The sequence below is a fragment of the Festucalex cinctus genome, chromosome 5, assembly GCF_051991245.1.
Source record: "Festucalex cinctus isolate MCC-2025b chromosome 5, RoL_Fcin_1.0, whole genome shotgun sequence".
Taxonomy (NCBI): domain Eukaryota; kingdom Metazoa; phylum Chordata; class Actinopteri; order Syngnathiformes; family Syngnathidae; genus Festucalex; species Festucalex cinctus.
The window spans coordinates 18,655,960-18,670,294 of NC_135415.1; the positions used below are offsets into that span (position 1 = coordinate 18,655,960).

The 14,335-nt window shown below is 41.6% G+C and overlaps 1 protein-coding gene and 1 pseudogene across 10 annotated transcripts in view; one reads left to right on the top strand and one right to left on the bottom strand.

Annotated features, from left to right (window-relative positions):
* Positions 1–14,335, top strand: part of mef2cb (myocyte enhancer factor 2cb) — a 262,080-nt gene that overhangs the window by 207,875 nt on the left and 39,870 nt on the right. For 9 of the 10 annotated variants that reach the window (XM_077522053.1, XM_077522055.1, XM_077522057.1 and 6 more), the window contains one exon: positions 5,063–5,292. In XM_077522053.1, coding sequence (XP_077378179.1) covers positions 5,239–5,292 — 54 coding nt within the window. In that variant the 5' untranslated portion in view covers positions 5,063–5,238. Of the gene's footprint in view, positions 1–710; positions 829–5,062; positions 5,293–14,335 lie in introns of those variants that run through there. The other variant, XM_077522054.1, reaches the window with a different exon arrangement.
* On the bottom strand, positions 1,515–1,623 carry LOC144019793 (5S ribosomal RNA; annotated as a pseudogene).

Below are 14,335 nucleotides of genomic sequence, written 5' to 3' on the forward strand. Positions count from 1 at the left end.
TGATATTAAGGAGCAACTGTTGTCCTTCTGTCTTCATGATGCCACTGCCGACTTCCATTATTAGTTCCATTCCTGACTTTACTCTGTCAACTGCCTTAAGGTCTATTTTACACTCCCTTCCCTCACCTCACTTATCCTTCGGGGTCAGAGGTCCCTTGTGAAAAATTCCTCCAGAGGATTACCGGCGTGTGCCACGTGACCTCGCTCACTAAGCGGCGCCTGTTCCCTCAGCGTTTCCCTTCCATATCGTCTCCGGGGCGTCACCGGGCCAAATTGGATTGAGCAATTCACTTGGTAATCTGTTAACTGATGCTCTGTACCCGCCACAGGGGGTGGCGGAGGAGGGGAAGATGCAATGGGTGGGCAACGTGCGCATATCTAGGAGCGGCCTGGCACTCATATGGGACGGGGGCAGGTGTAAGGGAGAAGAAGGAGGGGGTATGGGGAACTTGCGGTGATGTGTAGGAGGTAAAGGTGGTGAAAGTGAGGAGGAGGTGCTGGTGGTTGGGATTTAAGGGGAGCGCTCACACGGCTTCTCCTCGGGGAGTACTGCATGGCTTGCGCAGGGAGCCAAAAGCAGGGATTAAATGTTCAGGACACGGGCTTTGTCTTAATGTTACGTAAGGCCTAAGGTGTTGCCCCAGCGGGTGTTGACATTGAGAGGTTCAGCTCCGCTCACGAGTGCTTTGGGAGGATTGAGGAGGAGGTGGTAAAGGCCAGGAGGCAGGGATCATTGAAGTAACCCCTGGCTTTTTGGAGCCCTGCCCGAGCTGGCGAGTGTTGACTACAAAGGCTGGGAGGGGATGATGCTGTCAGCGTGTGATTGAGGTACGCTGCTGGCTTGATTGATACGCTTGTCTGGCTTTCTTGTGCCAAGCGTCTTAGTTGGCTTGTAATCCCCGTTTGTCTGACAACATCCCTCTTTGTTTCCTTCCAGAGGGCATCTTCTTTGTTTTTTTCTGTCTTTAAGGATGGGCGTGTTTGCACAAAAATGTTCTGGATAGCCTCCTCAGAACTGCCAGAGTTATTTTAGATCTTATTATTATTTCCCCAACTGCCAAATATGCTATGTATGTACATCCCAGTTCTCATGTTTTGAAGGTTTACAGGCTATCAGATGTATGACATGAATGTTGTCGTTTTATATTTATTGTTACTTATTTTTAAAGACATTCAATACCATTGTATTTTTCAGACCGATAACTACTGATACCACTAGTACATTTGATTCATAACATCCATCCATCCATCCATTTTCTTGACCGCTTATTCCTCACAAGGGTCGCGGGGGCTGCTGGCGCCTATCTCAGCTGGCTCTGGGCAGTAGGCAGGGGACACCCTGGACTGGTTGCCAGCCAATCGCAGGGCACACAGAGACGAACAACCATCCACACTCACACGCACACCTACGGACAATTCGGAGCGCCCAATTAACCTGCCATGCATGTCTTTGGAATGTGGGAGGAGACCGGAGTACCCGGAGAAGACCCACGCGGGCACGGGGAGAACATGCAAGCTTACAGCACCTGGTATTCCCAGGCGGTCTCCCATCCTTGTACTAACCAGGCCCGACCCTGCTTAGCTTACGAGATCGGGCGTTCTCAGGGTAGTATGGCCGTAAGCAGCCTGATTCATAACATTTCCCCACAAAAACAATGGTAGATACTAGAAAAAAAAAAAAAAAAAAAAAACGATATATACCAAGATAGCATTATTCCTTAAAAATGCATAAAATTAGTGGCATGGTGCAAGCATCCTCAAACTAAACGTGGGACACTTCATTAGGTACACTTGCACGTTCTATTGCCGTTGGTCTTAACCTGGAATGCAAACTTTAGTTTGGTGTGAAGGGTTGTGTAAACGTAATTATATATTGAGTATTTTCTACGGGTGAAAAAGAAGGTAGAGAACAGATGAAAAATGGGAGAAGTGATGTAATTTAAAAAATGTTTTCTTTTTTGCTTGCTCCATGTCCAATAGGTGTCAGTTTAACAATTCTTTATCTTAGCGATGGGCGAGTACCGATACCAGTTATCGGTATCAGGCCGATACTCTACCTTACGTCAAAGTATCGGCTCTTTTGGTCGCTAAGAACAAAAATTAAAAAAATCAAAAATTGTCATTGATTTCATGCAATTTTAAGAAGAACAATGCTATAGTCATAAGTATGTATTTCTATCAAATTATCCTATATTTCTATACATTTTTTTTTTTTGGAAGCAGATATGTATCAAAATACTAGTAGTATCGGTAGCCTACTTGGCATCATTATCAGTGACTACTTAAATTTGAGTGTTCATACTGGTATTGATCTAAAGTGGAAACAAACCTCTCTACTTTATATTCTACTTATGTTTTGCAGTTTAACATCTCTGGTGACCTTTTTATCGCCATCAATGAACACAATTAATAATCAATCCTCAGTATGATGGCATACACTGTAGTTCTGCAACGCTGCAAACTGCAGTGTCTTATTATGTTGCGTGTAGAACTCTTATCACTAGTGTATGCGCAGGCCTTGGTGGATGTCCCTATTGCATCTTTTCATTATCAATGTCCTACTAGTTGAAAAAAAAAAAGAGGTCAAGTGCGTAGCCGTGTGCTGTGTTCACCTCAGGGGTTTAGAGCATTCTTCTGCTTTCTCATGCATGTTACTCAATAAATACATGGATTCGGGTTAGGGGGAGATGAGGAGAAGGAGAAGGGGGGGGGGCAAAGGAAGTGCAGTACAGTGTGTGCATGTGTGTGCGCAAAGAAGAGAATGTGAGAAGAGTGAGGAAGAGAGCAAGGGTGCTTGAGAGAAGAGAGAAAGAGTGATAGAGAGAGAGACTGTCATGTCTTTTGGTGAAGCGGTGTCGTCTTCCACATCAATGTCTGACGCTCGTGCTGCCAGGTGCCGGAAATCTGGTTCAGAAAGGAGAGAAGAAAGAGAAGATGGAGAAAAAAGGCCGGGTAGATGGAGGATTTTTATTTTTTTATTTTTATGTGATGGCACTGACAGCTTCCCTGCATTGCACTGAGCTTAAATAATGGGATGCTCATTTGCATAACGAGGGACGTTATCACCTCTACTGTCAAAAGAAAACAACAACAGTTCTTGTGCTCCTCCCTTAGATAGATTGGGTTGGCCTACTTAAGCACCTCCAGAGAGATGCGCCGAAGCTCGGGCTTAGCCAAGCTCAAATAAAGAACACACACATGCACACTCACGCAAACTTTTTTTTTAGGAGCGCACAACACAAAGGCCAGCTCGGCGGCTTTTGACCAAGAACAAGTACACACACAAAGCCTAGTGCACGAAGACAGGAATATGCAGATTGACATCCAAATTCATGCTGGAATTTTGTTTGAATGCTGCCTCCAAAAACCTTTTTCCAGATGTTTCAAATATTCAATATTTGTCTTATTTTATGTCTTTTCTTGAGCCAGAATGGGACAAGGCAGAGTTTAATTCCCCATCTGAATCCCTTCAGCTTTGCCACTGATAGTGGAGTATTTCACTGGACTTGTGCACTGCTAGCATGGGGTTAATCCCACTCAATACTAAGGATAGACTGGGTATAGGCCATCCATCCATCCATCCATCCATCCATCCATCCATCCATCCATCCATCGTTAAATTGAAATTTTAGAAATCATCATCCATCATTAATTTTAAAAAACTTCAGGTAGCTGTTTATTAAAGTGTTGATTTAATTTTCCAAGAGCCTGGAGCGCTCTGCTCTTTGTTGAAAAAAATAAACAAAAAAAAAGTCTATTGTCAAAGATTAAAATAAAATAAATAAATGTTTAACAAACATACGCTTAAGGGAATTTTAAGAAAGTTTTGAAGTTTGTACTGTGCAAAATTTTGATGCCAATATTTATGGAAGACCAAAACTGCTAAAGAATATAATTAAAAATTAAATACTAAAAAAATTATATAAATTGAAGCAAAAACAACAATAAAAAAACACACAATAAATGCAATATTGTCTACAACATGAAATAAATATAAGAGCAGTGTTTTATTTGATACTTTAATTCAATTTTGTTTTTATTTCCACATTTATTGTTACATTTATTTTTTGAATCTTGTATTTTTCATTTTTAAATTTATTTTTACTTTATTTATTTTTTGTTTATTTATTTTTGTTAATTTGTTTGTTTTCATTTCCATTTATATTATTTTTGTATTTAATTTCTGAATTTTATTTTTTCTATCCGTTTTATTTTCACTTTATTTATTTATTTGTTTGTTTGTTTTGTTTGTTTGTTTAACCCTTTTTAACTGCAAATGAATATCTGCTCAAATATCAGTTATCAGAAAAAAACTTAATCGGTCAATCTGTACTCAATACCTCATTCCCAGACAAGCAGTACATGGTGTTGCCACCATGAAAGATAGATACATAATTGATAACCTCCAATCCCAATGAAATGTGCAGTTTCAAATGCGGTTTCAAAAAAATAAAAAACATTGAAAAAAAAAAAAAAAATGAAATGCCCAAACTCAGGTCCGCTTTCATAGTAAATCATAAGTCAAGCCTTCAACTCCATGTGACCCCGAACAGGGTTATGGGTTTGGTATATAAAATGTATGGAATTCCTTCATCTGACATTTTGGAGATGATGGAGCACAAGTGGAAGTGGGGTAAGCCGGGTGCTAGTTTGACTGTCAGTACAGTGAAGTTTTACAGGAGGAAGTAAAAAGCTTTGCTCAGTCTGGAGGTAATGTTACAGTGCTAGTGATTAGAGCGTTTAAGTTAGCGGCACTTCCAAAACACTGTCAAACTCTCTGTGAACGAGGCGAGATCCTGACAGCGCTGTCTCCTCTCGTAGTCTGTGCGAGAGAGAGAGACCAAAAGAAGCAAAAACTGATTTGCATGATATCGACAGTGAAAAACACAGCCACTCTCACAACATTGTTGACAGATTCTTTGTCTTTCTTCGCCCTCCCTAGTGGCTGCCATGATGCCACTTTTATATATTTTTTTCATTCCTCTCAGTATTTTGCCATATTTCATTTCATTTAATGCTCATCCTCTCCTCCCCCTCCCTCTCTGCTCTCTCTTTCTTGCAGGTACAGATGCTGGAATCTTTGAGTTGATTGGAACAAATAGAAAGCCGGCGAGAGAGAGAGAGAGTGAGAAAGAAAGAGAAACAAGAGGAAGAGCAAAGTAAGAAGAGGAAAGAAGAAAAGAGAGAAGCAAGCATAAAGTTCTTTGGGAAGAGGAGAGACAGAAAGCGACGGGGACGATGGGGAGGAAAAAGATTCAGATCACGCGGATTATGGATGAACGCAACAGACAGGTATGTCTCTGGGGAAGGGGAGGATGGATGAGTATGAGGGTGGGGAGGGGCGAAGTGGAAAGACGGGATGGGGGTGGGGGGATGGGGGCACCCTACACCCCCACATAAACCTCCACAATGAAAATCTTAAGGGAGTCTGAGCAATATGAAATTGGGGGACAAGGGAGTGGATGCCAGCATCGTAGAGTTATTGCTTTGGGGGTGAAGTGTTCCTGCCTTATAATGACGAGGTTCGTTTTCCTCACCAGCCCCTGTTGAGGGGGAAAAGGTGCTGCCGGTGAGAATATTCTCTCGACTTCAATCCCATTCTGCGTATTGCGGCCCACACAGAGCGCAGCGGCCTGCGTCGGCCCTCGCACACCATCCAGTTCAGCACACTGCCGGTGGAATATTACTGGCTGAATGCAGGCCGGGAGAAAGCAAACACCACACAAAGAGAGTGCGCTGCTCCGCAGTCAAATTCATTAGTTTAACAATTAAGGTTGCACTAGATAATAGGGATGGGCGAGCACTAATATCAGGCCTCATTTCAAGGTATCGGTACTTGGAGCAACGGCTGATATTGTGACCGTTATATGATCAGGAACTATAGCTTAGAAAGTAGAAGAATAGAAAATTATCATTAATTCTATTTATTTATGTTGTGCTGTTATCAATCTGAAAAAAAATAAAAATAAAAAAACTCAATGGATGGATTTGAATTAGAATTACAAAAAGTGGAAGTGAATTTAATATGAGAATGAGCGTGTTCCAAGATGTTTGGGCAGCCATTTTAAAGACATACAGTAAAGCAAGGTATTCTGGGGAAATGTAGTGCTCTTTTACCATCATATCAAACATTTTCAAAGTTTAACTATTTACTACAATTATTATGTACATTAAGTCCTTACAATGATATTTGTCTGAAATTAATGTTATCAACAAGGCTTATATATACTACAAGTCTTCATTGTTAAAAGTAGTTTGGAATCTTTGAATTCCAATTCTGCTTCCCGTTTGCCACCTCAATTCAAATTCAAGAATTTAACTGGAATTTACAAAGGTGGGCGAGTCAATGATTTTTGAACCGCCGCCATTTGTCAGTCGTCAACAGTTGGGACCCCATTCCGCCATTGTTAATCAGTCACTATTTCAAGCCGAACCACCTTGTCATCGTCATTCCTCAGCATTCTGTCAATGTTTCCATCATTCGTCATCAAAATGTACGTTCAATCATTGACTGATTGACAATGATTTTGACGGGCTGATTATTACCTTACAAAAACCCACTTCCGGCCATGCTTACCCGTCAATATTTCAACGTTTTGCATCATTTGTTAAGTTTTACGACTGATCTTCCATCAATATTGACCCATCTCTGGGAATTTCTGGCTCATTCTCCATTCAGTTCTGAATTTCATACAACCCTGATTCCATCTCTCTAAATGGTTGGGAAACCCAATGCACAAAAACTTCCATAAAGGTGTGCTTGGATGAGCTTGGTGTGGAAAAAAAATTGACCTCAACCCCAGCAGGCACCTTTGGGAAGAACGACAACAAAGATGGTGAGCCATCAGCGCTCTCTTTTCCAACAACAGCACTAAGAAATCACACATCTGTTTTCGCTAGGAGAGACCAACCTTTCTATATATATATTTTTTCATTTTCAATTTGTGTCATGTCTTGGTGTCCCAATACTGTGTATGTTTTCAAGCCAACAGCACACTTAAATCCTATAAATTTCTTGAAAAATTGGACTTTGTGATTCAAGCCCACTCTAAGGTCCGCGGTTGTAAAAAAAAAAAAAAAAAAAAAAAAAAAAAAGACCAAGAGAGCACTCCTTGCTCGCTGCCCCGGAGGCACTCAATCGATCACTTCCTGCGCACCAACTGACCACTGACACTTTTTCGGCTTCCCGACATTCCAAATTGGATCCATACGCATCTAGCGCGGCCCCCGGATCACAGGTCAAAAACACGCACACTCTGCCCAGCTTCAGGCCTTTCTTAATTCTTTTTCATATAAGTCTGACACAGTAAAGCTTTCTTCAGTTCTTCTTTGTATTCGGCTCAGTCATCTGTGGAGTCACTCGTGTAAAAATAAAACGGCTCGTGGAATCGATTCGTCAATGCTGGAGGTGTCCTTTTGAACTGTGTCATGACCAGCTTCTATGAATGGGATTCCAACTAACACTTGGATATGAGAAAGCGGGTGCACCTGAGATAAAAAAAAAAAAAAAGCAGCTTCCAGTAAGTCCCCTGGTTGTGACACAGCATCCGCTCTTTGGAAAAAGAGGCGAAGCAGCGCGGAGCATCACTTTGTCATCGTCACCTCGCGACCGAAGCGCCGAGAGAGGTCACAGAGTTCCCGACGAGGACTCGAGCTATCGTGTTGCAGCAGCACCCTGGCTTCCTCCTCGCTGTTATCTCAGCCCTTCTCTCACCTTAGACTGAGCCCGCCGCATGCACCAGGCCATCCGGCTCCTGAGGATAAGGAGGGAAAGAGGGAGACAGGAAGGACACCTGAGGGGAATCGATGCCTGAGATATCCGGGCTTTACTTACAAGTGGGAGAGAGAAACGGAGATGCAGAGGAGAAAGAGTTCAGGGAAAGGAGCTAGTCAATAAACAACGGGATTTTTTGTTGTTTGGATCGCTAACATGATAAATAAATGATGTCATGTTGGATTTGTCACATGATCAGTGGAGCAGATTGTGTTCAGTGCGATCCCATATATGGCATATCTGAATGACATCACTGCGTTAGACAGCGTCACAAGACAGACCAAAAACTCCAGCCTTCTTCTTAAAAGGAAAAAAAAGCAGAAGTTGAATTTTGCATATTTTCGCTTCCTTCTTGAGAAAATGTCACCCGGCCCAAGCCAAATAAACACAAGAGGACTTTGTGTAGAGCGGCTTTCAACCTCACATTCTTCACATACTTCCACTCTGTTCCATTCATTTAAAAGGAACAGATCTTATTAATGTCGATCAGTTTCAAGTATTTGGACAACATACTTAATATCAACTGCAAACTTTCATCTGCTTCCTTTGCGAGAACTAACTTTGCTTTCTAAACAAGAGAATAGAATATACCGTGTTCAAATACTTTTGAGTTTGACCCTAATGAAGAAACTCCTAATTGAAACTTCTCCCCAAATTCTTTGCACTTGGCGGAAAAAATAAAAACTAAAAAATCTGCTTCAACGTCATCACCACCATGCCACCTACAGTGCTTCCCTGCCCGCCCTGCAAACGGCAACATGGCCATGGGCACAGGGCCCGTCTTCTCCCTGGGCGGCCACTTCGGGCTGCCACCCCGGGCCCCCCAAACACTTCCCCAGGGCCGAGGCAGAAGGGCCAGGCCTCCCTGTTGTTGACTGGCTGCCCAAAGCTCTGGACAGTGGACAGCAGTGTGTGAGGCCTGGCTCTGAGCCCCCTGACCACTCAGACCCTCTCCCTGCCTCAGACACATAAAAGAACCCCTCATGGACTGCACGCGGAAAGCAGACACACGTGCAATGTGCAGTCACAGGTGTGTGTATGTGTGTGTAGATTTGACACATTGCATATAATTCACTTGGACATTTTGATCGATGGTGAAGGTAATGTGTTAAAGAGCTCGCTTCTAAAAAGGACGGCCAGCCAACATTTTGACCACTAGCCGAATTTACTTATATCCAATAGAAGGCCCGTATCAAATGTTCTGCCGGTGTCTTTTATTTCGGAGACCTCAGTTAGCTCTTTCTGTCACTCTTATGGAAGAATGGGACTGCCATTGTGGAGTAAACATTATTGACAGGCAAATATGTTGAAGTACATTCAAACGTATTTGCAAATACCTTCAAACATATCGAAATATTTTCATCAGACGTAATTCTTTTGAATGTACTTGCAAATACACTTAAACATTCTTTAGCCTATTTGCAAGTGTGTTTGAACATACTTGCATGCTAAATGATAAAAATAGTTTTGTTTTTTGTTTTTTTGTTTTTTTCCCCAATAAACGGGGTATTGACTTGAACACCATTGAATTAAAAAACTTTTTTTTTTTAAATTGGCTTACATTATACATTTACATTTGAAAATTAAGTATAGTTTAGTCATAATTTTTATGATTCATCATTCTATCTGCAGTGCATAACTTCCATATAATATAGGCCAAAAAGTAGCATTTTTTTTAACTTCCCGTGGCAATATGGGGGGAAAAAATAGTCTTTAGCATTTCGCCTCCAAGTACGTTCATGTTTACAAATACATTTAAACGTATTGAAATATGTTTGAACGTACTTAACGAATTAACACATTTGCAAGCAGGTTTAAAAGTACTTACAGTTACGTTCAAACATATTTATATACGCCTAAACGTATTTTCAAATACAAACGTATATAAATAAGTTTGAAGGTACTGAACAAATATGTTTAAAATAATTTGCAAGTACGTTTAAATATATTTGCAAACACGTTTAAAAGTACTTGCAGTTACGTTCAATCAATCATACACATACAAACGTATTCTCAAATACATTCAAATGTATATAAATACGTTCAAAGGTACTTAAAAATATGTTTAAAAGCATTTGCAAGGATGTTTAAATGTATTTGTAAGGATGTTGAAGCGTAATTTTACTATGTTTGCACGTATCTAAATACGTTTGAACGTCATTTTACTCTTCGCAGTTCCACGCTTCCGTACACACTATATCACTCCCTCTCTCTCTTTCTGCACCCACAATAATATTTAAACCTCCCTGTCAAACATTTTTGTAAAGGCAGAATATTTGACAACGCTTTTCTATTGAATGGTTGTAATGTTGTTTCTGGTCGACGTACAAGGTATAAACAGCATCATTTATCTCTGTAGAACTCGTCTAGGGAGTAACTCACTTACTGCAATTGGCCTTAATTAGTGTTGCCTCTCTAGTGTGCTTTGAGGGCTAAATTCAGGGTGACTTGTTTGCACATTTGTGTGTGTATGTGTGTCGGGGTGGAGACATTAGGGTTCCAAGGAGGATGCAAGGCCAAAGGTTAAAGATGGAGCAGGTCATCAGTGTCAGGAAGTGAAACATCTCCATCTTTCCCGCCCCAAACAACACATGGAAGATGCAAAGTGAAGCCTTTGGGCACGTAGAAGAAAAATAGATCTTTTTTTTTTTTCCCTACGACAAAGTCTTACTCCAATCAGTGGTGCCTGGGTGAGAACATGTGCTGGTGAAATTAACAGCAGGAAAATAATGAGGCCCGCAGGGTACCTCCTCGGCACCCTTTTAATTCCCTCATTTCCACCTACCACCTTCCATTTTGTGAGTGTCACCTTTGCTCTGTTATCTGCTCGGCGCCGCAAGACCTCACCTGTCAAGTGCTCACCAAGTTCTCACCCTATTGTTTTACTCCGCCTTGGACTGCTCAACTTTTTTTTTCCCCCCTCATATTTCTTCCCCATGCTTCATTTTCCCCCGTCACACCTTATTCCTGAGCGCTAGATTGTGATGGAGTTGAATGTGTGAAAATTGGAATTAATGTGACATTCTTGCAGCAGATGTAATCTGATCCTTACGGAATTCTAGATGAATGGCAGATATGGTGCCATGATGAAAGTTTACAGCAAGCAAGTTACTTTTGTATGATGGTTGCTAGCTTGGGCCCTCATAATGCAACTTTTCACGTTTATCTGTCTTTCCATTTACGGCCTTTCAATATGAACAAGAATACGGAGAGGAGGAACTCATCCAACCATTACCTTGCTGTACGGGATTATAATTACAAAGTTCTTTAAGAGGGAACCATTGCAACTCGCATCTACGGTAGTATTTGAAGAGTTGCCATAATGCACCAGTCAACCACGTGTTAGCTTTTAAATACTCAACACGGACAGCGCATTCAGATCATCTTGATTCAGACGTTCTGAAAGGGAAAAACGTCTCGTGTCTGCCGCCTCTTCCATTGGAAGTGACGATAAGTGGCGTTTTGAAGAGAGAGAAGAGCACCGCATATATTATAGGAGGGACAAAGCCCCTTTTGTCAGAGAGGCCCTCTTAACCGTTTCCTTGGCTGTGAGGCAGAGTTCAGAAGCAGGTCCGGGACTCCTTGTATTCCTTTTGCGCAAGCCCGTGTCTTCCTGCCTGGCCCCTGACAATGGAAGAAGTGTTTGTGTCAAGACAAAACCAAAACTGACCGATACGGATGTGCGTGTGCGTGCGTGCACCTTGTTTGGTTTGCTAGCAAGAAGTTTTAGGTGCCGGTCTCTCCACTCCTCCTCCTATGCCTCCCCCAGGGAAGCAAGCAGGAGGTGGGAAGCAGAAGCGAAGCCATTGTGAAGGGGAAGCCACTGGCCTCTTCCTGTTATGAGAGGAAATGCATACAAATGTGCTTCCTGTGCATCCCCTCCTCCTCCTCCTCCTCCTCCTCTCTCACTCCACCGCCCCCTCTTGCTCTCTTCCCTCTGTCTCCCCTCTAACCCATGTGGTGTGGAATCTGCCGCCTCCTCTCCTTCTTCTTCGCTGTTTATCCCGGGCCGCCTCGCTCCTCGTTGGCCAGCGGAAATGTGACATGTCATTTTATGCAGAGCAAATCTCTGCTCATTTGACTGGAACGCACACATAATTGCGGTTTCGCAGACGAACATACATACATGAATAAAGATGGCAGGAAGAAGATGGAATGACTTAACGGGAGGTTTAATAAAGGGAGCAAAGATCAACTTTTGATTGACACGTCAGAGAGACTTATATTCTATTATTATGAAATATGGTTGTCTGTCGAGTTTTATTGTACAGTGTTTTTCTTTGAAAAGGGGGTTAAAAATATTTGAATGCCTGAGTGAGTGTACCCTACTTCGCCAGATTAGATGGCTAAATCATAAGAAACACTTCTCATCATGATGAATTGCAGTTCTACACCATTGCATGCAACTGTAATTCAAAATTTACTTCCCATATTGGATCACTTTCAATCATCCATATGATGTCGTGTAAACAGCCATTTTAGCCAATGAGTGTACTGTGCAGGTAGAATACATTTTTTCAAACAGCACATTGCTTCTGTTTAAACCCACCGAAAGTGCTGAGTAGTGACTAGTTTACAGCTGCATGATAGCAAGAGGAGCACATTTTGCACAGGGCATGCCAAGCGTGAATGTTTTACGGGCTAAAAGGGTCACATGATGACCTCTTTACAAGCAGTGGAGTCAACAGCAAATTTACCCCAAGCTGCACTGAGACAAAAACTCGACATCCAGCGCCAATTAGTACATCCCACATGAGGTTCATGTGCAAGGGTGGATGTTCGACCAAGCATGTACAAAATAGGCGTGTTTGCGTGGATGTATGCTATATAGCAGGTTATACTGTATGTGTCACATTGAGCTGTGTGGGTGTGGTGTGAAATTCATCTAGGTGTTATTGTTCGGTCAGTTTGGGCTTTACGTAATCGCACCCGTTCGACTCATGGATGGTGAGAAAAGACGTTTTGGAATCGTCTGAAAAATTAAAAACCTTCATGGACAAAAGTATTGGGGGAGTTAGATTTATATCTAATGGAAGTTAAAAAAAAAAAAAAAAAAGGCTTTCCACTTCTTTATTCACAATGTTATCAAATGTTTTGGGACATTTATTGAACTGAACAATTGTGCATTAAAGATGGAACTGCCTTGCTCCTAACCCATCCATCCATCCATCCATCCATCCATCCATCCATCCATCCATCCATCCATCCATCCATCCATTTTCTTAACCGCTTTTCCTCACAAGGGTCGCGGGGGGTGCTGGAGCCTATCCCAGCCTGCTTCGGGCAGTAGGGGGGGTACAACCTGAACTGATTGCCAGCCAATCCTTCTTGCTCATAACGTCTGCTCTTAATTAATATACATACATTTATGGAACACCAGTTCCTATATCAATGACATTCTAAAAAAATAATAATAAAAATAAAAAAAATTAAATTCCTCATTAATTAATGTGGAGGAAGTAATTGGTCAAATGATTTCATTGATTTTTTGAAAGTAGCATGTGTTATTTATGTGTTGCACAAACATTGACATCAGTAAGGGATGAGATGAAAATACTTCATATTTGCAATTGAATAATTGCACTTTGAACAATTCTGAATTGTCTTAAAGTGCAATAAGTCAGGTCTTTTGTAAATGTAAGAAAATATTGTAAACAGTTAATGTTGAGAAAACAGCAAGATAAATATACAATAAAAAATTAAGTCTTTAAAATTCTATTTTCGCACGAATTTATGGCGAAAAGACATGCTTTTATGAATCGATATTGGGCTATGAAAAGGAAAATAGTTTTGATTGATTAATAAAGTTTTTTAAAGGCAGCTCTAGTTGGTTTTCTTGTGGCCATTTTATGAGCAGGAACTAGAAATGAGAAGAATAGAAAATTGCTATTAATATCGTAATTTTAAGAAAAATATGCTATATTGGGATATATGGTCTTTCGTAGCATTTTTTTTGGCCTTGTTTAACAGCTTAAAAATGCTATTATTGTTATTTTCTCTATGAATAACATACATAATACAGTCATGGCATTCCCTTTCATTTCAGTACAAAAAATAATTTACAATCCATCCGTGACTGGAGCACCAATCAGAGGCAGCACGTTGCTTGTCCCTCTATTATCGCCGGCCATGTGCTCCTCACAGTCAGGCCACCGCCAGCCAGGTGCCACCTTTTAAAACGGCTCCAGTCGAGTGAGCGTCTGAGTGATAACACGGCTCAGTTGGCCGCTAACCGTCTCCGGCGTGCGTCCCGTTTGGAAGACAACACTCCCAAGTCCTGTTCTCACATCGCCTGCTTTGACCTCACGTCTGACGTGTCTTCTCATTTGTGGTGTCGTCCCAGGCCACCTTAGGACATCGCCATTTATCTTACTGTCACTGTTTGTATTTGCTTCACATTTACGTCTGATTGTGTAAATGTCAGCGTGGTATTTGGGAGCCCACCTCCGACTGGATTTACACCAAATGGGCACCAAAGCCTTTCGGAAGGAATCCGGTCCAAGGATGGAGCAATTCACGCAAGGTTACCGGCTCAACGTAGTGGTAGAGAGAAGGAAAGGG